At 38.1% G+C, this 25,829-nt stretch overlaps 2 protein-coding genes and 2 long non-coding RNA genes across 6 annotated transcripts; all 4 read left to right on the forward strand.

Moving 5' to 3' along the window:
* Positions 1-1,583: 1,583 nt before the first annotated feature.
* On the forward strand, positions 1,584-4,095 carry LOC124165070 (alpha-crystallin A chain-like). Its single transcript, XM_046542325.1, has 3 exons — positions 1,584-1,733; positions 2,473-2,922; positions 3,743-4,095. The coding sequence occupies exons 2-3, from the start codon at positions 2,473-2,475 to the stop codon at positions 3,839-3,841; spliced, it is 549 nt and encodes a 182-aa protein (XP_046398281.1). The 5' UTR covers positions 1,584-1,733; the 3' UTR covers positions 3,842-4,095.
* Positions 4,096-7,167: 3,072 nt separating this feature from the next.
* On the forward strand, positions 7,168-9,522 carry LOC124165075. The gene is made up of 2 exons (XR_006866117.1): positions 7,168-8,232; positions 8,919-9,522. It is a non-coding gene; the product is annotated as an uncharacterized LOC124165075 (long non-coding RNA).
* A 3,267-nt stretch (positions 9,523-12,789) lies between these two features.
* Positions 12,790-21,947, forward strand: LOC124165073 (alpha-crystallin A chain-like). Of its 3 annotated transcripts, none has more exons than XM_046542333.1 (3): positions 12,790-12,968; positions 19,741-20,184; positions 21,334-21,947. In XM_046542333.1, exons 2-3 carry the CDS (start codon positions 19,741-19,743, stop codon positions 21,421-21,423), a joined length of 534 nt encoding a protein of 177 aa, XP_046398289.1. In that variant the 5' UTR covers positions 12,790-12,968; the 3' UTR covers positions 21,424-21,947. The 3 variants fall into 3 exon arrangements, with proteins under 3 accessions (XP_046398289.1, XP_046398287.1, XP_046398288.1); XM_046542331.1 differs by lacking the exons at positions 19,741-20,184; positions 21,334-21,947 and adding exons at positions 13,684-14,127; positions 15,264-15,873 and having other exon boundaries at positions 12,791-12,968; XM_046542332.1 differs by lacking the exon at positions 12,790-12,968 and adding an exon at positions 18,820-19,025.
* Positions 21,948-23,129: 1,182 nt separating this feature from the next.
* On the forward strand, positions 23,130-24,883 carry LOC124165076. Its single transcript, XR_006866118.1, has 3 exons — positions 23,130-23,267; positions 23,885-23,956; positions 24,797-24,883. It is a non-coding gene; the product is annotated as an uncharacterized LOC124165076 (long non-coding RNA).
* The last annotated feature ends 946 nt before the right edge of the window (positions 24,884-25,829 follow it).

Below are 25,829 nucleotides of genomic sequence, written 5' to 3' on the forward strand. Positions count from 1 at the left end.
GCGGCTGGTAGGATATTATGTAGATGTAGTTAAAAATTTAAACAAAAATATTTACGTGGATTTACAAAGTTTTCTTAAGTTTTCGTTGCATAGATGAAAAATATTGGCAAGCAGTGATAGAAAAGTTAAACTGCATTTATTGGAATACGACTAGGGAATCATAAGTTTAGATTCCAAATCTTGAAAGAGCCAGTTGCTTGATATGCTTTTTCATAATCTTATGGGCACTGTATCGATTTATGGACTTACTTACCTTTTGCAGTCCATCTGTCCCGCTGAAGCATAGCTATTGTTTCCACCGTCGGCGCATTCTAAAAGATTTTCTAAAATATATTGTCCTTCAGAAGCGACGCGTTACCATAGCTACTTTTTTTCTCCCAAGAAAAATATGCATTAAAACTACTTTTGCCTATTTACACGTTTTGCACTACCTCCTTCGGACGAATTCAATGCTTGTGTCATACCTGCTGATGTGATGTCTCCAGTGATAAATTTCCGCGAAATGGGCAAATAATTTTCCTATTACAATTCACCGGGTTCAACGTTGAAAATTTGTTCGTCTTATAGTGAGTCATAATATATCAATGGGCAAAAGTAGGCCAATGCCAAGCGCACTGATTTGAATGTGGGGCCATTTAACTTCCATAACCATAGCTGCTCTCTGGTACATTAGCAACGTCTACGTATTATCTGGCCGAATTTATGTTTCGTTAGTTTGCATGAAAGCAATGTAATGCTCACTTTCTTTTGATAAAAAGTTAGAAAAGTAATAATTTCACGTGCGTTTCTTGAGGCGAGACAGCGATAGCACTTGTACCTTCACTTCATAGTTTTATTTCAAACTCACATTATTTCTTTTCATACTCAGATTATATTTCCTGCACATTGTTTAGCGTGACCGAATTCCTTAACGGGATCGTTTTTCTTCCCAACAAAAAATTCAATGTCATCCTACGAAGAAAGAGGAACCTTTGTACCATACAATTTAAAAAATATATAACTCTCAATTGAAACGCGAAAATGAAAATCTACTTCAATTTAATGTTGTTTCTTAATATAACATATTAACATATAACATATATAACATATAAGATATTAACAAACAACATGTTCCATGTTCCTTATGCATGGGTGTTTTCACCTAAAAAATAACAAAGATGCATTGCCACGGCGAAAAAAAGTAGCTAGTATATTGTGAGATAGTGTACGAATGTTCTAAATTTACTTTCCTCCTGTTTCAAGTTTTCGTGGGATATTTGAAGAAATTGTGTTCGAAAAGTGAGGGAAGACAAAAGAATTCTCGAGGATTCTGGAAACGGCCAGCCGTCGTCCGAAAGGCAAGGGGGTAGGGGAGAGAGATAGTGGTCTTTCACCCTCCACAACAACAACCCCAACCATTCAAGTGACTGACTCACGACAGGATCCGAAGTTCTAGTCGTCACTAGAACCGCAGCAATAAAAGCGCAGAAACCTTTCCCGTACGCGCTCGACTTTTCGCGACGACGCAATCGACGCGATAATGGCTTTAGAGACATCTGCCGCTCAAGGTTTGAACTACATCCGCTAAGCATATATATAGATACTCCGTCCCGCTCTTCAGCAAGCAGATTGAATCTGTGTTTCCGAGTGCAAGTTGGGCCAACCCAGCGAATTGAGCTATTCTCCAGACGACGGGTGCACGGGGTTTTCTTCCTTGAATATTTGCCAAGGCTTTCATACATCTTGGAGTGAATGTAAGTACACTTCACATCAAACCTCATTATTATCATGGCTTAGCCCAATCTCCAACTAAACCCGCCTCAGTAACAAATGACTCGCACTCTCATTGCGTTCAGCATAGCTATTGTTTGTATCACCAATAGCGACCCAGATTGTGCTCGCATTACTATTGAATTTTGAGGAAATTCATCATTCATCGTTACTTGAGAATACGTCAAATTCTACATGTCTGAAGTCCTTTTATGGATTTATAACCATTAAAAATCAGAGTCCTGTCGATAATACTCTACGTAGTACTTACCCTATTATGGAGTAGTGTACATAAATGCCATCCAGAGGACTCTGCAAACAACCGAGTCTTGACTCTATCTATGTTTTATGATAAAAATAATGCCCTATCGCGCGTTAAATCTAATTCTGAAACTGGATTAGAAGTTTTGACTGTCACAGGCGACCTTAAATTGCTCTTGTCTTGCAGCGGATAATGACTCTCTTCTATTTTTGAACTGTATGCAACGAGTATTATTTGATAATTACGCAAGCTATGCTTTGTATGCCTTCTTATTTGGAGGTATGTTCCATCTTTCAACTCCTCCACAAGCAGATTGCCAAGTTTTTGCCTCGGCTTTTGTATAATAATTTAACCATAGTGAAGGCTAATACTCTTGTGTATAGTGACATGCGATTACGTGTTCATCGCTTCGGCTGATGAGGCACAGAGACTGATTTTCTCTGACGCACGTCTCCTTTCAGATGTCTAGGTACGCAATGGCTCTCCGTCCATTCTTCGCCCGTCATCCATGGACCACGTCCAGGGGTCCCTTGCAGATTTTCGACCAGAATTTCGGGCTCGGCATGGACATGGACGATCTCTTCCAGCCAATCCTCCCCTTCCCCACTCTCTACTACGACCGCCCGTGGCGCCATCTTGCGGGCGCCGACAGCGGCACCTCCAGCGTCGGCATGGACAAGGATGGCTTCAAGATCATGATGGACGTGCAGCACTTTAAGCCGGAGGAGATCACGGTGAAGCAGGTGGAGGATTGCGTGGTGGTTGAGGGGAAGCACGAGGAGACGGAGGACGAGCATGGCTTCGTCTCCAGACACTTCGTGAGGCGATATACGCTCCCTCAAGGCGTCGATCACCAAGCACTCAACTCCACCCTCAGCTCCGACGGCGTCCTCATCATCACAGCACCAAAGGTGGGTACACCACACGAGAAACAATGATTAGCCGTGATCCAGATGACGTTTAAAAATTACTACGGCTTTATTCGAACAGCATTCTCGTGAAATCAATACGTTCAGGCGTTCCTTAGTTGGCTTGGGTATTGCCGGTTGATGAAATAACATTGAAGTTTTCCCACTGCTATTTTTGGTGGTTAACATTGTGCCCACGATTGCAGGCACGAAAGTAAGAGTATGTAATTGGGAGAAATAGCACAAAGGAATCTAGGAATTCTAAAAGTGCAGTCCATGTCTTCCTTTAATTTGTAAATCAATTGAGAATCCGGAGACCACTACCACTCGATAAATAAATATCCCATTTTCTCACTTATAATGTTAATGTAGTGTGATTTTATTGTTCCCGAAAGTAATTGCAAAGAGTGATTGTAGCAATTAACCCCAGCTTCTATTCATGACGACACATTAGTCGGTGTTAGTTTGTAAAATGAATTTCGAGTCACTGGACCACCATTTCTGAAGCGTTTAATTAGAAATGTAACTAACTGTAACATTCATTTTTCCTGTAAATTTGCTCTTAACAATTGACAGATTTTCTTAATGGAAATTTTCTGTAAATATTCACTCAGATCAATTTATATCATTCTATCGTTATACACTTCTTTCAAATTCAACCCTCTCAAGAAAATTGCCATCGGAATGTTTTTAAAGCTATTGTACACTCTGTAACGAATTCATACATTAATGAAAGCAATGAGATAAATTTTATTTATCATGAGACTACACTTGATAAACTTTCCGAAATGCTAATTGAGCGTGTCTAATATTTTCATTCCAGGTGGAAAAGATGGATGAGGGAAATACACGTACGATTCCAATTGCGCAAACGGGGACTCCGGCCATCAAAGATGCTGCCAAGAAGAAGAGCAACAAGTGAAGAAGGCCTCATTAGTCATCACTTTCTCTTAAACTACCTCCTTTTACATTCTTGAAACTCAAGACAGATGTTCTCTGTGAATTACAAATACTTTTTTCTGACTGTATTTTTTTACCATCAGTTTCATACGTGTATTTACCGCGTCTGTTATAATGCATTTAGAAGCCGTGTGAGGCCTTAGCAATCATTCAAATCGTGTATTAGGAACATTACATTTTGTTTTATTTTGTTTGTACATTATTTGTATTTCAGTTCCTAGCAAAAAGTAATTTGCGCAAAAACGTTTTCTTAATGTATTGCCATAGAGAAGTTAACGAGTGTAGTTCATTTATGGAAGTGAAAAATCTCGTTATAAGACTGATTCTTTTTAGTTTATAGGTGCTCAAATGGCAGTAATGTGATTTTGAGAATTTTCATTCAATTTCAATGAATTTTATCTTGGTGTATGAATGTTCAAATAAAAAAATCCTGTGATTTAAATGTCTTTTTTTAATTATTCACCATCAGTTGTGGGTACCAGTAATTAAACTGGCATATGTTCAGAGTTACTAAGGGAGTTTTACAACCAACAATCTTACGGTAATTGCGCCGCGCAGCAAAGTGACGAGATTGTCAAGTGATATGATGGCTGCGTGGCAACGCCTACTTAATTTGCTGTAAACAAGGCATCATACGCATCAACGATGTGCACCGTGGAATCAATTACACGTTACTTCAATCGCACCATTAATTGTGACATGCATTTTAGAAGACTTTCGATTCTTTGTCTCTTCATACACACAGCAACATGCTGCCCCTCCTTAATTTCGTGATGAATTTGAGCTTTTCTCAATTAGTTACCATTGTAATTCGAGTAACATGATTTTAAATAACTGCGATAGAAAAAACGCAGCACTTGTAACTTCAAATACCTAGTTTCGCCAAGTTAAGTCGTTAAGTACGTATGCATTAAGAATGACGTGGACTATCTCTTCTTCTGCTCATCGATCAACCGGACCGTATTCTTACGTGGCGTTTTTTCTGGTCATTTTTGGCCTGATGACAAAGACTCCCGCCTCCTGACGAATGAATGCATACGTGCGCCAAGGGGGCGACACATAGAGCATCTCTATGAGAAGCTCTATGGGGCGACAGAACTGCGATATATCGTAAAGAAAACCTCTTTTGTTTTGATTTTTCCGGAGCCCCAGTGGTCCAACGGCCAATGCCGAGTCTACACTAGTAACTTAAGTGACTACTTAAGTTGGCTCTGTATTTAAGTTGGTAGTGTAGGTGTCACCAGCTTCATTTAAGTACACCTCCACTTAAGTCATCTTAGAACCCAACTTAAATTGCGTAGGCAACTGTTTCCGCACGGTTGAAGCTCTTCATGTGTTGTAAATGGCACATAATACCCATCTCACATCATCCCGTTGATTATGTTCCAAGTTGTGCTGTATTGTATGATGTGGTTATTGAGCGTTCTATTTCGTTAGTTAATTTCTAGTGTTGGGGATATTAATTTGACGAATTTATTTTGTAGTGTTTCTTATCTTATTGTTGGTTTTATTTCCGTGAAAACTAATTGCTATGCCTGTTGCTCACGGTGAAACTCGATTTATAAAACTTAGAAACGTTTTAAGGAATTTTAAGACTGACAATGAGACGACGGCAGAGGATCCGGTAAAACAGTTTATTTTCCATGGTGTCATAATCGAAAATAACGTAAACGAATGCACTCAGGAACTTCCCAACCACTGTTATTGAAACTTAATGTTAGTCCTAGGGATGCCGAGGGAGATAAGATGTGGCGATTTCATTGAACGTGGGAGGAATTAATGGTTGAAATTTAACATCAATGGTTTTAATAAAGCAGTGGAATTTGACTAGCAATAAGTGTTTTTGTTTACGTTATGAATGTCATTCCACGAAGTCACGCTTAGTAATTCTAAATTCCTCTGGCTCCATCACCTCTCGCCATATAGCGTTCCCTCAGGAACTGAAATCGGTCTTTTTTTTTTAACCTTCTGAATCCAAAATGGTTAATTCACGGAGTTTGGAAGTTTAATTCAAATAACAGTCGCTTTGGATCAAAGAATCACTAATTGCTCTCCTAGACCTTCATCTGTCAAAATAACTGTTTCCCGATATAGACAATCACGGTGCTGAAGTCGACTTAAAGCTCAAGTGTAGCTACCGCACCACATTTAAGATTATGTTTAAGTGAAGTCACTTAAGTTAAGTGTGTAGTGTAGACAAGGCACAACCCAACGTAGAGGCGCTGGTGTAGCATGTTTTCCTGGGCAGTCTGCTGGGCAGTAATGAACAGAGGGCTGCTATATTGAATCCCGCTATAAACAAAGGTGGTATTGAGGCTTATTGATAGTTATTAGTGTTAACTGCTGACTTTTTTTTATTGCTTAGAGTGCCCCTTACGATGTTGGAATGTGCTCGATGAAGGATATGAGTCTCAATGATCTTGGTTATTGCTAAATTGCATGGGTATGAATGGTATTTGGTGGTGAAAATGTGAGCAATTCTTTGTTTCCTACATTATTCCATTTTGATTTCAACCTGTGATTAGCTAACCTTTTCTCATGTTTTCAACATTTCATGGTGTCTTGTATTCCTTATATTGCAATACGTTTTTCATTATATTTGCAGTTTTTCTAGTGTTCAAACTACTCATGATCACTACTGCTATGCTTAGGTTTGTTTAATGCTAATAATTTTGTTGGTTATATATTTATTTTGCTATTTCAACTCTGTCCTTTCAACTGTTTAATTGTCATCAATTGAGCTTAATTCATGCAGTGTTTCTACAATGTGTACATTTCTTAAAACTTTCTCTTTCATTTTGCAGTAAGAACTTAATTTCTACTACAATGGCATAGATATTCATAACTTTTCTTGTTGCCTACTTTTGGAATACTTTCTTTCGTATAAGTGATGGATATTAACTTCCAAGAACCTCTCATTTTAAGACTCCGCTGCCAAGATATGCTATCTTATTGGGAACTCATCATGAACTACTTCCTACGAAATAATGTCCTTCTCCTTTCATAGTTAAATAATTATCTTATATGAAATGATATCCAAACTTGCATGCTTATTTTTAGTGAAGTGGTGTTATGGTCTACAGTTTTAGGATTAGCATTATTTTCCCTGTCCCAGAGCTGTTGCCAGATACATCTACCTCAAGGAAAATTGGGTCACCCTCTTTGTCTATAACTGTGGAGTGTTTACTTAAGTAATGGAATCTGTCACCTATTACGCAAAGGCTGCTCATCTATCATTGCAATGAACTGTTGTCATTGATATTTGTTGCTTGTGCATCTCATCCCTATTGAAAATGCCCCATTGATCCCCGCAGGGAATTGAAATTCCCTGTAGTTCCCCGCAGGGATTCTTAGTTCCCCATAGGGATCTATTTTTCCTTATAGGGAATTGAGGTTCCCTATGGGGAATTATAATTCCCTGCAGGGAATATCGATTCCCTGTATGATATAGTGGAATCCCTATAGGGAATTGGAATTCCCTACAGGGAAATAGAATTCCCTACAGGGAATTAGAAATCCCTACAGGGAATTATAATTCCTTACTGCCCAGACAACACTCGTTCATGGAATCCATGGTGGAAAAGTGATGGATGTATCCATGATGGATATAAGGAATGGAATCCACATGGATCATAGATGGATTTCATGTAGAAGTTTCCATCATAACTACCAAGGAAATGTACCATGGAATTCATTTGGATTCAATCCATATTCCATGATGTAATGTTACCTATGTCAAAGGAGTTTTCTGTTTAAATTTTAACGATGGGTAATTTATGCATAATTTTTATATTATTGAATTAAATTACTCGAAAAATGGTATGTATCGTATGTATGTGGTCACCCATATATCATTCTAGGCTACAAAATGTGCAAACAGGGACAACCAAGTATTTGCACAACTTTTGATAACTACGGAAAATATATATTTGGCGTATAATACACCTAATTTACAAATTTTTGCCCATTATATCACGTACTTATTTAAATATAACGGATTAAAATTCGTATTTCGAAACTTCCGCCAGAACGGCCGGCGGCCATCTTACTAGCCATCGCTATCGAAACAAAATCGAAACTATCGAAACTGTGTTTACATTCGTTGTTACTGTATTTTGTGACTTTGTGAAACTATCTGTGCTGGAAAATTTTGTTTTTTACAAGCAAATTTACATCGAATTACGCTGTGGAAGAGGAAAATAATACGTGTTTCGCAGTGGAGACTAGGAAAAGGGATTGGAAGATTACTGTCTCATTCACCATGAAATCAACGCCGGAAAAAGTGGCTCTAAGAAGCACGATGAGATTTGAGGAAGGTGCCTTTTTCAGCATAGTAGTGAGGACCGTTTAAATGTAAGTAAATGGAACATTTTCTTTATTCGATAGAAATCACCAAATTTGTGTATCTACTCTTTCACGAATAATACGATTAATGAATCCCTAATTTCAATCCAATAATTATTTAAGATTACGAATTGATTATTACGTTCTCACTGTAATTACAATTGAGCGTTATTTTTTTTTTTTTTTTTTTTATTTTTTCTCTCAAACCACCGGATACAGCTCGTATTGGCCATTTTACACCGGGGTGTTCATCAAATGTAACAATTAAACATACACAAACGACCATGCCCTGGATCGGGAAAACCCACCCAGGCGGGACTCGAACCCGCGACCTCTTGTTTGGCAGGCGAGAACGTTACCCCGCCGCCACCGAGGTCGGCGATCGGCGGTCGGCGGTCCTTTATCATTGCTTTCGCTGGCATAGTAAAAGTACAATCAATTTAGGCCGATTGAGTTGAAATAGCAGGGTTCTCGCAGTAGAATCCTCTTTGTTAGCAGTTCTTTATGACAATAAAGAATTAGTCTTAACTCGTACACGAAGGGTTTTCTTGAAAATGAATTGCCATGGAGAATATGTCGAAGCCTTATAGTTAATAATAAGCAGTTCAAACCATAGCCATGTATTATTCTCACTGATCATTATCATTTAGGTATTGATTTGTGTCTTTAGTAAAATTTTCACTAATGCCTTACAGTTGGAAGAGAATGCAGAAAACTACATGCACTGGAAAAAGATGTAAGGTCCTTTGATGATAAAGAAAACAGTGACGCCTCATGTATAAGATTGCCCGGATGAGAGCATCCCAGTCTCTCCAGACTGTCCCGTAATTAGGAAGAGAAAAATTCTCCTGCTGGAGCATGAAGAGCCCAAGGAGGTGCAAAAGGAACATGCTTTCCCCGGAAATGGTAACGAGAAGGCTGATGAAGAAAATTCGTATCCATTGATGCTAGAGGACCACATTATTCCTAACACAAGTGAGGCTCCCACTTTTACAGAAAAGAGGGTACAAACTTAGATGAAGTATAAGATCAAACACGAAAAAAGAAGTGGTTGTTCTCGATCAATTGCAACTTCTCCAATGAAAGTTGAAAATAAGTGTTTTGCTTTACCCATCCTTGCCATTAATTTTGAATGTGACGTTTGTGATAGTACCTCCAGTGAAAACTTGGATTTATCATTTTGAGAGAGTGCCTGTAGTTATTCCTCAGACTGTTCAGAGCATTAAGAAAATGAAGTGAAGGAAATCAGTGTAAAGCACACAATATTTTACATTATAATAAATCCTACTCTGTTTTTGAGGATTCCATGTTTAGGTTACAGTATAATTTCCTCATTATTTGATTGTATTTTTGTATTTACTAGGCATCTAATGATATGCCTAAAATTAATAAAATTCAATGATTCCCTGCAGGTTCTGGCCCATTAATTTTGGAGTAATTATTCAACTATTAGTCGTACTTTAAGGTATGTGTTGCCTCTAATGTAAAAAAGCTTGAGTGATTGAATGTTAAGGGAAATTAACTTCCAATGAAGTCAGTGAAATGTTATACTTGTATTGGGTATTTATCCATTGCTCTCGGTTATATCTGCAATGAAAATTTAGAATACAATTTGTACACAATGTACCCAGGATTTCCTATTCCCTATGGGGAATGATTCCCTGCGGGGATTGATTCCCTGCGGGGATTGATTCCCTGCGGGGAATGATTCCCTGCGGGGAATGATTCCCTGTGGGGAATGATTCCCTGCGGGGAAAATCCCCATTGCCAATTCCCCGTAGGGAATTTCCCTGTAGGGATTTACAATAGGGATATGCGTGTAAAATTGTTAATTTCCACAGATTTCATCTCCAGTGTGTCATATTTAAATTGTTATTGTTGTATTTCTTTTACCAGTTATTGTATCAATAAATACCAATGTCCACTGAAGTAAGTTTCCGAGATCATTATTCTTACCAACCACCAGATCGCCAGTTGACTTTGTACATTAATCTTGTATTATGGTTACTGCTTTCGTAACCTTGGGAAGTTCTTCAGGAAGATTTTCCTACATTCATTGCCATTAATTTCTCGCAATAGCAGTAGCATTATTGAATAGCAGGCCCTATCGTGACGAGTAAAAAAGTTTGAAACATGCGCCGAGATGTGCATTCAAACTTCGCGGCAGCCTTGGACCACTGGCATAGATGGATGGCACTGATGTATCAAAACCTATACGCGTTATCCCCTTGCGTGCGCAACGTAGATGTCGAGCGATGTGAGTTGAGGCCTTTTCAAAGAATGACGCGGCTGCCCCACCCTCCACCTGATTGGCAGTAGAAGGGGCAGTCACAGATTGCAAATGACCTTGATATGGTGTAGACGGACTGTGGGGTAGGTCTGGGTTGGCCAAGGAGGTTGTTGGAGTGCCCAAAGCAAGGGGGAGGGCGGCGTTAGCCCAAGAATAGCTCGCAACGAAAGCGGCGAGGTGATTTTTTTCTCTTCACCTATGTAAAACTTAATACATGTTTCTTAATTTTATTATTATTTCTAACAGCATATGGTAGTGCAATTCGTTAGTATGCATGGCGTTTCTTAGACTGTGTGGTGTGCATGTGGGACTCCAATTGAATGCTTTATGATGGTGATTGATCACCCCATGCCAAACACCATAGAGGTGGCTTGCTGGGTATTATGCAGATGTATATAAATCTATGAATTAGGAAAATTGCAGATTCAGGATCAACATTTCAGTGCTCACTTAAAAAAGCAACAGAATTCATCGCGATATAAATTGCTTGTTCGTGAGAAATGGAGCAGCTGAGTTTTATTTGCGGTCCGACGTCGAGGCCGACTCGACAGGCTAATCAGGGAGCCGATTTTGTAACTTTACGTTCGAGCGTAAAGATCCGGTTTCCGTGGAGTTTAGATCAACAGCTCGAAAACAATTGAAGGAGTGATTGTGTAACTTTACGTTCGAAAGTATTCCGGCTCTCGATCGAAAGGATCTCTTCGTCAACACATCACTTGACGTTAAGGCTATCGAATCGTTCGCAGGTGAGGTTTGGGATGGAATTCAAATGTTTATTACCTTTCATGGTCACGTTGTATGTCCTTTTTTTGGGATTAAGTGAATTATGCAATCAATTATATTTATAAATTGCAGTGTTTTATGTTGTTAATTACGTGAATTTGTAGTAAATTGACAAATATTTACAATTTGTACGTGTTTCTTTACTATAATGTAAAGATGAGGAAATTTACATTTACTTCTCTATGTACTGTGTGTGCAATTGAAATGAAATTATCTTTTTTGGCATAACAAGAATTATGCATTCAATTTAATTTATAAATCACAGAGTTATGTTTTTAATAACGTGAATGAGTAGTGAAATTACATAGATGAATACAATTTGTACGTGTTAGTTTACTATATGATACAAAGATGAGGACGTTTACATTTGCTTATCAATGTAATGTGTGTGTAATTCGTGTGTGCAATTGAAATGAAAGCCTTTTTGCATGCTTGATTTAGACGTGGTTGCACTATAGTATATTAGCTAAATTATAGCTGCGCTATAATACATTCACAAAAATTTATATTCTCTACAATGTTTAATTTAATTCGGAACGTCGGGCGGTTAATGACAAGTAAAATGATTTAATTGATGTACTCAAATAGTTTATTTTAACTTCTCATTGACGTCGTAAATTAAGTGGAATTTATATGTTTTTACGTACTTCAATTAATGTCTCTGATGCGATATCGTTTCCTCAAAAAGGGTAAATATCGAACTGATATTCGGGTGTTTGAGACGAGAGGAGATATCAAAGATGACTATGCATAATTGCTTTTTCTTTCGAGTAATGGGTGAAAGGTTTGTGATGATGAGAATGTTTTTGATTGAGAATATTAAGGTATTTATTTATTTCATAAGTTACGTTTTTTAATGTTTACCTAACTACTATTATTAAAACATGTCGTACTAATTCACAGTCGTCAGTTTTTATTCCTGGCAAATATATTCAATAAACTGCGGTATTGCCCCTTGCGGACACTCAAAGGCGAAGACAAGAGCCTATCAATATCGATTATTCATACATATATTTAATCTAAATGAATTAACTCACTTAAAAAAACATGCAAGTTATTATTTAGCGAATTGCAAAAGTAACGAAACGGAGACTTACCGCGGCATTACAAAATAGCGATATCTGAGTAAAAACTACTTATCCCAAATATCAGCTACGCTCCAACGGAAAGGAGGGTATCTATTACTGTACTGAATTGAAAAAAAAATGATTATACGTAAAGTTAAAATATGTCGTAAAACAGGTATGATATCAGAAATATCGATCAGCAAGCGAGTACCCTCTCGGCTGATCCAGAGCATGGGCGAAAGTTCCAGAGGGCGACCCTCCCCTCCAATGCCTTACACCCCCTCCCTTTTACAAACCCCTCCCCTCCTGTTTATCCTCTCCAGAACCTTCCCGCAGGTCCCAAAAATTCGCGGCGTTCGCGGAGCGAATGACTGAGACATCTGACGACGAAAATGGGAACTAAAATGGATCGACATATATACCAACGCCCGCCAAGAATCGGTATATTGGAACAGGTCTTCAGGCGTGTAGGCTGTGAGACTAGAGTGTAAAGTGTGATCCCGGCGATTGAGACTGCTTTATAGTCTTCGAGAGAAGTGCAGTTTATCTTCGAGAAGTACCGGAGGAGAGCTAATATCGACATATCACTCGCACAAATCTGAGAGGTAAGCATACATCATTTTTCAATAATATTGCGCATGTTAAGCCTGCGCACTCATGTGCAAGGAGTGGTGAGACTCATCCATGGATTCCAGTTTATTCAATACGCGAAGTTTTCGTTAATCGTGAAAGAGCGATGCACTCAAGGACGTCGATGGACAAGGATCGATTGAAGATCATACAGCTGGATGAGATCAAATTGAGTTATCCTCCTTGTAGTACGATATAGGCTGGCAAAAGTGAATTGATATCTTAATTGCACTACAGTTGGTTTATTGCTCACAATCTCATGGCCACATTACTTTCCATTTGTAGATTAGTACCGATCACTGACTGTGAAATGTATTGTCTGTTCCCACCTCAGTCAGGGTCTTGAACAGGGGCACCGACTCACAAAAAATATTGCGGGGCCCAAACCGGGGATCTTGCCCAAGGAAATTTTATAAGTAGTGAATTTGTAGTTTTTTAAGCATTTTAGTAGAGTCATGTGATCAGCATTAGAACCCTGATATCTTGACACTCCGGGGAAAATCGACAAGTCTGGCACATTTTTTCGTCACACCCATAATCAATTTTTAAGGGGGCTCGGGCCCCCTCGGGCCCTATGCAGTCGGCGCCACTAGTCTTGAACATAATTCACTATTCTTGACAAGGTAAATCTCGTCAATACCACAATAGCTACAGGACCACCTTTAAACTCTATGCTTCCTTTATTTTCAGATGTCTCGACACGCAATGGTTTTTCGACCGTGGTTCGCTGACAACCCTTGGGCTCCTGCTCCCTCTCATCTCTTTGACCAGCACTTTGGTGTAGGCATGCACATGGACGACCTCTTCCAGCCGCCCTACATTCCCTACCATGCTCCGCCAACCCACCACCGACCGTGGCGACAACTCCCGCGTGCCGACGACAGCAGAGGTGCGATGGACAAAGATGGCTTCAAGATCGTGGTGGACGTGCAGCACTTTAAGTTGGGCGAAATCACGGTGAAGCAGGAGGAGGATAGCGTGGTGGTTGAGGGGAAGCACGAGGAGACGGAGGACGAGCATGGCTTCGTGTCCAGACACTTCCTGAGGCGATATACGCTCCCTCAAGGCGTCGATCACCAAGCACTCAACTCCACCCTAAGCTCCGACGGCGTCCTCACCATCACAGCACCAAAGGTGGGTGTCCAGTCCGTAAAAAACATGCGATGTAGCAGTTGAGTCCATGGAAACCCTTCACCGGTGACGTGCGGTCTGAGAGACCGCTGGGTATATAAAATAATGAATATTTTCAAAATTGCTACTTCAAAATATGTTTAATCCTCGTGTGCGTCTTAATTTTGTATAATAAGGACATAAAACTCTTAAAATTCAACGTTCTTATTATTTATATCTGAAAACTTGCAACTGAATTTGAGTAGCGGTCTGTGAGACCTCACGTCACTAAATTGGAAATCCAATAAACGTAATGCTGGTGGGAATGATTCTAAAAAATGTTAAAAACAATTCCTAGTAATTTTTAACAATAATAATAATAAACAATTAACAATGAAGCATTTCTAGTTTCATAACGTGGATAGTTAAGTACTTAATAAAAAGTACCATGATTGAAAAAGTGTTTTTTGATATCAGTTTTTTTGATCCTGTTTCTAATAACAAATTTTACTGAAAAAGTTGGTTCGTATTTGGAATGCATGATATTAAATATAATTTTGTAGTAAGCTAAGCAATAAAAATGACTACAATGTTTTACAAATTTTTGGTTTATTGCGGTCTCCGAGACCGTACGTCACTGATAGTGAATCAAAAATTTCACTTCACTAGTTAAGCGTTAAATTTCGTGTGAATCGAATTTGCTCTTGGTTTCAGCCTTGAACGGATGGAACTGATCCATCGTTTATGACAGATGCTTCTCATATTCACTTTTGGTTTACCATTGGTCGCGTGCGTCCACGTTAACAAATCATTACTTCAAAATTACATGAGGATTACTCGATGTGATCCTAATTTCACGTTAACAATGACAATGCGCCCTCATTCGGGAGCGGTTGAAACTTGAAATGCCCTCCCGACCACACCTTGCAATCGAAAACAATTCATAAATGAATGCTATTCATCTGAAGTTTCAATCTTATATAGTGGAGTCGTTATAAACCATCACGATGTTATTTTATGGTGAACTTTCGTAAAAATATGATCATTTCATAACTTCCTTTAATACGTATCGAAGTGAATCGTGGGTTGTAGCTAGTTCTAGCTTAGTGATACTATTGTTATCGCCGCTCTCTCATTTAAACTGCTTTATTTCATTACAGGTTAAAAAAACGCCAGAGGACAATGTGCGGACAGTGAAAATCCAGCAAACGGGAAAGCCAGCCATCAAGAAAGCTGAGATGAGAGGTTAGAGGAAGCGATTTGGCCACCAATTAAATCTTGGACTCTTGACTGTTCCTATCGCAATTTTTATGATCCCATCATTTTCCACCACGACACAATTCCATTTCATATTCTACAGACAGACTCCAATTAATTAATTAATTTATTTTTTTAATCTTTATACATTTTTCTTACTCACCGTGTTAATTTTATCATTGTGACCATTGTGTCACTATCAATGTGTTTTTGAGTGAGGCGTTCAAGTCATATTTATGTATGAGGACAATGGACTGAGTGTATAGTGATTTTTCTGCAAGTGAAATTCCTGTGTCGGAACACTTTTTATGTACTGGAAATCCATATTGAAAATGGAACACGCAGAATTATGCTGTGATAGAGGAAGATGAAGGATAAATCATTGTAATGAAATAAAAAATGTTGCTGACATGCATAACTGAGTGCAGCCATTGTATTGTATTCACTGTAAATTGTTTCGTTAAATGTAATTTTCTAATATTTTTGTAAATAAATATGTTTTTGAAAAATTAATACATATTTTATTATATACCCTCTTAAACCATTATGAAAAATATTTCTCTCTGTACGCGCATAAGCTACGGGAGTTCTTAGAAAAACCTTGAGTCACAGAAAGCTGTGAGTCTCTTTTAATGTGTATTCTTGTCTCACAGAATTCATTTTGACTTTCAGTTAATCGAACGAATATTTTTTCCTCCGTGCCACGTGTAATAAATGGCAAACTGTTTCGTTGAAATAGTTTCTAAAATTGATAAGTAGGCATTAACTACCGTTGCTCTAAAGTTGGAAATAATTCCAGAACATCGGCACACTTAGTCATCGGCGCCTAAGATGGACTTCATAACAGTAGCGGATAGAGAAAAAAAAACACAGGGGGGTGAAAAGATATCTTGAGCTACCTTTACCTTTATCGTAGTAATTGAAATAGTCAAGTTACATGCAAAGTTTTAGACAGTGTTGTTTAAGCTGATTACACACATAAACAAGGCAATGCCATCTTATGATATAAAAAGTTACAAATCTGGTTCTGTAATGTTCGGCGATAATGCTGGCGGCCTCGCAAGGGGGGGGGGGGGCTGGGCGCCCCCAAATATGTATCCGCTACAGCTTCATCATTAGATTTTGATTAATTGGGTAGATCGATTCTAATAATTATTGACTTCTGAGAGAGCTAAGTGAATACTTCACGCTCTGGCCCGACACTTCATATTTGCCGGAGCCTCCTGAAATAACGAGGTCTGCGAAATCGAGGTTATGCAAATTGCGTTCTATTCAATAGGGTGCTTTCCTATTATTTTGTATTGCCTAAATCGAAGATTATTACTCCTGGAATAAGAATTTCACGCTTTCAGATTTTTTAATGACGATATCTATTTTTCGCGATTAATGGAAAAGTGAAAATTTTCAAGCGCGCGAAAACGTGACGGTTACGTTTGAATGCTGGGAAAACTCCTTGCGACGTCGTTCTGGTTCCCGCTGTCGCAAGTCAACCTTGGGTCGAGGCTTTGAGCGCTGATACGACGCAGGATGGTAGCAGGTAGCAGAGTACCCTGCTAGCTGGTAGCGCTTGGCTTAAATAAGGATTATGAATTCCTTATGAACCGAAGAAACCTTTCCGACCTTGGGCAGTTTTAATAGGTGATTATTAAGACATGTTTCCCTGAGCTCTGTGCCTCATGCATCCATTGGTAATCTCAGAGGTTGTAAAACTCCTATCCACTCGTATAGAAACTAGGTCACTGTGACGTCACGTGGAGTGGCATAGCATGGGCGCCAATCTGGCCTTTTTCAAATGCGGTTAAAATTGACCATTTCCATTCGTCTAAACCGGTATTTCTAAAACCAAATAATTCATATATTATGAATACACTAAAGGTGGGTAACGAACCGCAATCAGTGTATTTCGTTTTCTTTGATGAAGGAAACTACCCTATTTGCAATGAGATCGCTTTTTCAAAACAAACTTGAGGATGACATTTCGCGTCAAGGATTTCACCTGGGAGTCAATAATGTGTAAATTATATAGGTATGCAGTTAAAATTAATTAATAAAATCAAACATACAAAATTTAATAGCTAATTTTTATCAGATGTCGTTAGCAAGTTATGCGTAAGTAAAACTTCTGAAGACAATTTGCGGTAAACTTTTAAGTACATTGATAAAAAAACTCTGTTTTGTGCATAAGTCATACAACCTCATTTTGATATTAGAAACACTGTAGTAATGGGAAAATAAGAATGTGAAATTCACTTTTAATTCCACCCCCATTGGCTATTCACAACTTGAACATCACATCACTATCAATGATTATATAATAATTTGTATGGACATAACGCTGCATTGGTTTGACCATTTCCAACAGTTACCAGATTATTTTCGAAAAAGAAAAATATTTTTTACTCAGTGCTGTTGTTTCATTAGTTCCACGGATTAAGTCAAATTTATAGCAAAAAGGTACTTGCGTGTTTGTTCCCGTGCTTTCCTCGAAAATGAAGAGAGAGTCAACGATTCATTCAGAGCACATTTCAAATAAGAGTTTTACCATTTAACGTTACACCGACCAAAATGCAAGCTAGACCCCAGCCATCCAGCTATGCCTAATCTGTATTTTGATAATAAACCCAACAGCGACCCGGAGTAAGCTACGGCAGAGAATACATGATTTCCAAAATTTGGATATTTTTTCCATAGATATAAGGACAACTAGTTATAATAGCGCAAAAAGGATTATCACGAAAACTTGCTAGTTGTATTTAAACGTAATTCTGTTGTTAATTACTAGTTCATGAAAGAACAAAAAGCTTTACCCAAAATCACTGTAACCATCTCAAGTATTCAATTGACTATATTTTGTATTTTTGTGAAAGGAGAAAAAAGAAATTTATTTTGTTCTGCCCATATATTATACTTTGTTTTTGTTTATTGTAAGTTACTGTCACATATGTTTCATAATGATAACGTTTCAAAAAATCACATATACCTTCATTTTGTTTTCTGGTGTTCCTTGAATTTAATTTTTTAAGACGGTAGCCTCCATGCTAGTTTATTTTATTTTAACCATTAAAGCTACCTAAAGCTCCATTAATTTTGTGTTACTAAAAAAAGTGTACATACAAGGTTGGAGTAGTAAATTCATTCATTCGATTACGACCCCTTGTATTTGGCCCAACATTCGACCCGCGGTGTACCGAACTCTATTAATAACCCACTGAACATAATATACGTCGTATAATAGGTATGAGATCAGAAATATCGATCTGCAAGCGAGTACCCTCTCGGCTGATCCAGAACAGGGGCGAAAGTTCCAGAGGGTGACCCTCCCCTCCGCTGCCTTCCTCCCCCTCCCTTTAAGAGACCCCTCCCACCTGTTTGTCCTCTCCAGAACCTTCACGCAGGCCCAAGGAAATTCGCGGCGTACGCGGAGCGAATGACTGAGACATCTGCCGACGAAAATGAAAACTAAAATGGATCGACATATATACCAACGCCCGCCAAGAATCGGTATATTGAAACAGGTCTTCAGGCGTGCAAGTTGTGAGACTAAAGTGTAAAGTGTGATCCCGGCGATTGAGACTGCTTCCTAGTCTACGAGAGAAGTGCAGTTAATCTTCGAGAAGTACCGGAGGAGAGCGAATATCGACATATCAATCGCACAAATCTGAGAGGTAAGCATACATCATTTTTCAATAATATTGCGCATGTTAAGCCTGCGCACTCATGTGCAAGGAGTGGTGAGACTCATCCATGGATTCCAGTTTATTCAATACGCGAAGTTTTCGTTAATCGTGAAAGAGCGATGCACTCAAGGACGTCGATGGACAAGGATCGATTGAAGATCATACAGCTGGATGACATCAAATTGAGTTAATGCTCCTCCTTGTAGTACGAAATAGGCTGGCAAAAGTGAATTGATACTTGATTGCACTACAGTTGGTTTATTGCTCACAATCTCACGGCCACATTACGTTCCAATTGTAGATGAGTACCGATCACTCACTCTGAAATGTACTTTCTGTTCCCACTTCAGTCAGGGTCTTGAACACGGGCACCGACTCACAAAAAATATAGGGGGCCCAAACCGGGAAATCTTGCCCCAGGGAATTTTATAAGTAGGGAGTTTTTAGTATTTTAAGCATTTTAGAAGAGTCATATGATCAGCATTAGAACCCTGATATCTGGACACTCCGGGGAAAAACAAGTCTGGCACATTTTTTCGTCACACCCACAATCAAATTTTGAGGGGGCTCGGGCCCCCTCGGGCCCTATGGAGTCGGCGCCACTAGTCTTGAACATAATTCACTATTCTTGACAAGGTAAATCTCGTCAATACCACACTAGCTACAGGACCACCTTTAAACTTTATGTTTCCTTTACTTTCAGATGTATCAACACGCAATGGCTTTTCGACCGTGGTTCGCTTACAACCCTTGGGCTCCTGCCCCCTCTCAGCTCTTCGACCAGCACTTTGGTGTAGGCATGCACATGGACGACCTCTTCCAGCCGCCCTACATTCCCTACCACGGTCCGCCAACCTACCACCGACCGTGGCGACACCTCCCGCGTGCCGACGACAGCAGAGGTGCGATGGACAAAGATGGCTACAAGATCGTGGTGGACGTGCAGCACTTTAAACCGGAGGAGATCACGGTGACGCAGGAGGAGGACAGCGTGGTGGTTGAGGGGAAGCACGAGGAGACGGAGGACGAGCATGGCTTCGTCTCCAGACACTTCCTGAGACGATATACGCTCCCTCAAGGCGTCGATCACCAAGCACTCAATTCCACCCTAAGCTCCGACGGCGTCCTCACCATTACAGCACCAAAGGTGGGTGTCCAGTCCGTAAAAAACATGCGACGTATCAGTTGAGTCCATTGAAACCCTTAACCGGTGATTTGCGCTCTGAGAGACCGTTGCGTATCTAAAATAATGAATATTTTCAAAATTGCTACTTCAAAATATGTTTAATCCTCGTGAGCGACTTAATTTTGTATAATAAGGACATAAAACTCTTAAAATTTAACGTTCTTATTATTTATATCTGAAAACTCTCAACTGAATATGAGTAACGGTCTGTGAGACCTCACATCACTAATTGGAAATCCAATAAACGTAATGCTGGCGGAAATTATTCTAAAAAATGTTAAAAACAATTCCTAGTGGTTTTAAACAATAATAATAATATACAATTAACAATGAAGCATTTCTAGTTGTATAACGTGGATAGTGAAGTACTTAATTAAAAAAGTACCATCGTTAAAATAATAACTTAAGTGTTTTTATATTAGTTTTTTATCCTGTTTCAAATAACAATATTTACTGAAAAAGTTAGTTCGTATTAGGAATGCATAATATTAAATATAAGTTTGAAGTAAACTAAGCTATAAAATGACTTCACAACTTTTAAAAAAAATTTGTTTTATTGCCTTCTCGTAGACCGCACGTCACTGATAGTGAATCAAAAATTTCACGTCACTGTTTAAGCGTTAAATTTCGTGTGAATCGAATTTGCACTTGGTTTCAGCCTTGAACGGATGGAACTGATCCATCGTTAATGATGGATGATTCTCATATTCACTTTTGGTTTGCCATTTGTTGGAGTCGCGTGCGTCCACGTTAAAAAATCATTGCTTCAAAATTACATGAGGATTACTCGATGTGATCCTAAATTCACGTTAACATTGACAATGCGCCCTCATTCGGGAGCGGTTGAAACTTGAAATGCCCTCCCGACCACAGCTTGCAATCGAAAACAATTCGAAAATGAATGCTATTCATCTGAAGTTTCAATCTTATATAGTGGAGTCGTTATAAACCATCACGATGTTATTTTATGGTGAACTATCGTAAAAATATGATCGTTTCGTTACTTCCGTTCATACGTGTTGAAGTGAAGCGTGGGTTGTAGCTAGTTCTAGTTAAGTGATACTATTGTTATCGCCGCTCTCTCATTTATACTGCTTTATTTCATTACAGGTTAAAAAAACGCAAGAGGACAATGTGCGGACGGTGAAAATCCAGCAAACGGAAAAGCCAGTCCTCAAGTCTGCTGAGAAGAGAGGTTAGAGGAAGCGATTTAGTCACCAATTAAATCTTGGACTCTCGACTGTTCCTTTCGCAATTTTTATATTCTCATAATTTTCCACCTCGACAGAATACCATTTCGTATTCTACAGACAGACTCCAATTCATTCATTTATTTATTTATATTTTTAATCTCTATAATTTTTCCTTATTCACCGTGTTTATTTTATCATTGTGACCATTGTGTCACTATCAATGTGTGTTTGAGTGCGGCATTCAAGTCATATTTATTTATGCGGACAATGGACTGAGTGTATTGTGATTTTTCTGCAAGTGAAATTCCTGTGTCGGAACACTTTTTATGTACTGGAAATCCATATTGAAAATGGAACACGCAGAATTATGCTGTGATAGAGGAAGATGAAGGATAAATCATTGTTGTGAGACTACATATGTTGCTGACGTGCATAACTTATTGCAGTCATTGTAATGTATTCACTGTAAATTGTTTCGTTAAATCTAATTTTCAAATATTTTTGTAAATAAATATGTTTTTGAAAAATTAATACATATTTTATTATATACCCTCTTAAACCATTATGAAAAATATTTCTCGCTGAACGTACATATGTTACGGAAGTTCTTAGAATAACCTTGAGTCACCGAAAGCTGTGTCTCTTTTAATGTGTATTCTTGTCTCACAGAATTCATTGAGACTTTCAGTTAATCGAGAGAATATTTTTTCCTCCGTGCCACGTGTAATAAATGCCAAACTGTTTCATTGAAATAGTTTCTAAAATTGATAAGTAGGCATTAACTACCGTTGCTCTAAAGTTACTTTACAGACAAGAAAAAGAAGTGGACAGCTCAACAGTTACTCCCAACAGGAACGCCCTTGCTATACATTATTTTCCTTTTCACTTCTGCGATAAGAGTTTTAACTTCAGGTTGGATAAAATAATGTTTGCGATACAAATGAGTTCTTGAAATTAGCATCTTCTCAATGGATTCGTGTCTTAAGAATTCCAATTAGGGCTAAAAATCTAAGTAATTATCTTTTAAATAACCATATTTTTAGTTTGTGATTATGTAACTCTACTTACAAAAAAAGAGTTAGGATGGGATCCATTAATTTTGAAAATTTAGTAAAACACGACTATGCTTCATGAAAAACAATGTAAAATCAAATGTGCAAACTCTTCTAGTTTTCTGCTTCAAACGTATCCGCAAATGAGAGGATGAATACGAGTTAGGAAGCGGCAGGTCACAAACTATATAAGAGAACAGTTAAGTTATTTATGCATAGAGAGGTCCAATTTCACATTCACTCCCACGAAAAGATTATTTCTACCCATCTATGCAAGAATTTGTAGAATTTATATGCCTTCGTCGAATGATTGACCATTTCATAATGAGCCTGTATCGTATCAGGGTCAATATACACCATTGAATGAAAGAAAATCCATCCACGTCCAAAACAAAAGTTAAAGGGAGTTCTAAAATGTTCTAGAAACGGCTAAAATATTCCTAAACGATTGATATGGAAAAAAACATGACTTCCGATACCTCACTTTGACAGCAATGTGGAGAGGCTTCGAAGAAGGATGATTTGTTTACGCGGTGCCGCCTCTAGCAAAAGAGGAAGAGCGACACACCAGGCGGACAAAATGTGAACTAACTCCACACACCACAGACGTGTATATATAGAAGCAAACGCCCGCTCGGAAATCGCTACATTGAATCATAAATTGCGAGCATCAGTTGTGATTAAGCGTCGGCTTGTGACATCGAGACCTTCATCATCCTACTTCGAAGAAGGAAAACAACTAACAATATTCCAAAATAAATAGCGATAATATCCGAGAGTCGTGCAACATAATTTAACTGTAAGTGCACGGAATTCTTCCATTTTTAAATAGCTATATCCTATGATTTATTTAGAGGCCAGGCTCCGTCAGAGCTGAGTGTTTTGTTAAATTTAGTAAAAAATATCTTTAAACAATTGAGTGCGAACAATGACTGCAGTCCAGAAATTAATTTCATTGACGACAAAATGACGCAGCGTAACATTGGGAGGAAATTACATCAGCCTAATATTTAGTCACTTTAATTAATAAATCGGCGATGATAAAAGTTGTTTACGTTTCCCACTCAATATTCGAAGTGTATTCATATACACCTGTAACGATAGAGTCCAAAGGTAAGGCGATTTGTTACCGCATTGCACATGCGCATTATGGAAAGAATAAAATCATTATCGTTTTAGTGGTAATAAAGTGTGTGCGAGGGAAATCGCAGAATGTTACTCGAATGAATTGTTAATTGGGCAGCCACAGAGAGTATGATGTAATCTCGACCGTTATTGCTCACCCCATCTCTATTAATTATTCTTACACCGCTTTGATTGTCTAGTGTACCTATTCATACGTTGAGCATTGATATAGCCTTTACTGAGTGACTGAAAGACTAAGAATTTTATTCTTCGTACTCCTATTCATTTCAGATGTCTCGATTCAGAATAGTTTTTCGACCCTTATTTGCAGGCAATCCTTTGCTTTCCATAAGAAGTCCAAAGGTGAGTGGTGAAATTTTCATATCACGAAAGTTTTGAACAAATTTTCTGTTGAAGATAAGTGATATTAGTATAAGACAAGGTACTAAAATAAAAAAAATCATTAATTTTTCAAGCAAATAATTATAAAAATTATAAATCGCCGTCATAATTTTCTTAAAATTAACCTTTTCTGTGCTAAAATGCTACAACTTGAACGACAATGGCCAGCCCCCCAAGTTTTGATCCTGGGTATGCCCTTGACCACGCTACGACTGACTCCTGGTCACTTGGCGATTTTATTGTCTTCCAACGAACTCTACTTCTCTCTCTGAACTGGGTCCAAACTTTTCAACTGTCATAAGTGTGGTAGCTTACAGTAATCACTATTGGAACTCTAGTGTCTTTTACTGAAATAGAGCATTCAATTATGGACATTCATCACCGATAGTTAGCATGCAGTCATGGTATGCCGCATTACTGGTGCCAAATTATAAACGCATAGCAATATATTTAGCCTAAATTTTGACTTGTAGAAAGATTTAAAGCACATAAATCAGAAGGGTTACATAAAACCAACTATAAACGTCGACACAGTAGAATCACAGTATTGAAAATTATAGAGTGTAAAAAAACAGTCTATTTTAATTTAGAGATAGGTTAAATTATTAGCAGGGACTGTTGGTATTCTTATTTATAGAAGATAATAGTTAATACATTCCACCTCTTAACTTCGTGGGTCTTTCATGATAACACATGCAAATGCTTTCAAATGCATGCAAAAACAAAACTGACACCAGAATGAGATAGGTCGCTCACAAGTAAACTTTATTCACTGCTCAAGTGAGATTTCCTTCATTTCAGACGTTTCGCTATGGAATGACCCTTCGACCAATGATTGCCAGCAATTCCACCCCCACCCCCACGAGTCCCTTTCAGACCTTCGATCGAATTGAGGTAATTGTGGTTTAAAATAATAATATGCACTGACTATATTCTCGGAAATATGAATGAGATTATTTATCTATGCAAATATTAGATATTATTTTTACCCTATTTCACTTTGATACTACATACTTTTATAAAATATGAAAGATGCAAATCAAATTATTCAGTTGACTTAATATTGCAGGAGAAATATTAAGGTAGCCTGGTCATAAACAGTTGTACTCAACTTACTGATTTGATGAGTGGAATCAGATGTATTTAAAAACTCATATGTAATTAGAAATACACGAATTATTTTTTCCAAATGGTTATCTCCTCATTCTGCAAGTGATCTTCTCTTCATATCAGATCAATATACCAGTCGCTAAAATTCAAATTATTTTTTTCTGGTGGGTATCATATTACAACTACATTCCTGTCAAAATCTTTTACCACAGTTCCCTTATAAAGTACATATCAAGTATATGTAGCAACTCAAAATCTAGGGGATACAAGGAAGGAAAATTGGCTCAGCAGGATCTGCTCTTCATTTAAATGATTGGCAATGAAACACAATTGTTATTGAGAGATGAATAATCTATGAATGAATCGTTCACCAATTTTCTTTTTTTTTTATCGGCTGCGATAGCATTTGAAAAATAAAGATACCCATATTTTTGTGTTATTATATTGATGAAATTCAATGCAATGTGATGAGTATAATCATATACCTACTATAAATTAAAAGTCTGAAATTGCACATGAAAAGAGATAACCAATACTAGAAAATTGCTGAGTTTGTGTAAGCAGAAGTATAATTTACGGCGTACATTCTGAAACATGAAAGCCTAAAGCCAATGGAAATAGGAAGGGAAGGTTGAAAATTATTTCTCCAAAAATATCACAAATACATATTAGAAATTGAATAAACAGGCAAATATTGAATCATGTAGATGAGTACAGTGAGCTT

Source organism: Ischnura elegans, chromosome 9, assembly GCF_921293095.1.
Source record: "Ischnura elegans chromosome 9, ioIscEleg1.1, whole genome shotgun sequence".
Classification (NCBI taxonomy): Eukaryota; Metazoa; Arthropoda; class Insecta; order Odonata; family Coenagrionidae; genus Ischnura; species Ischnura elegans.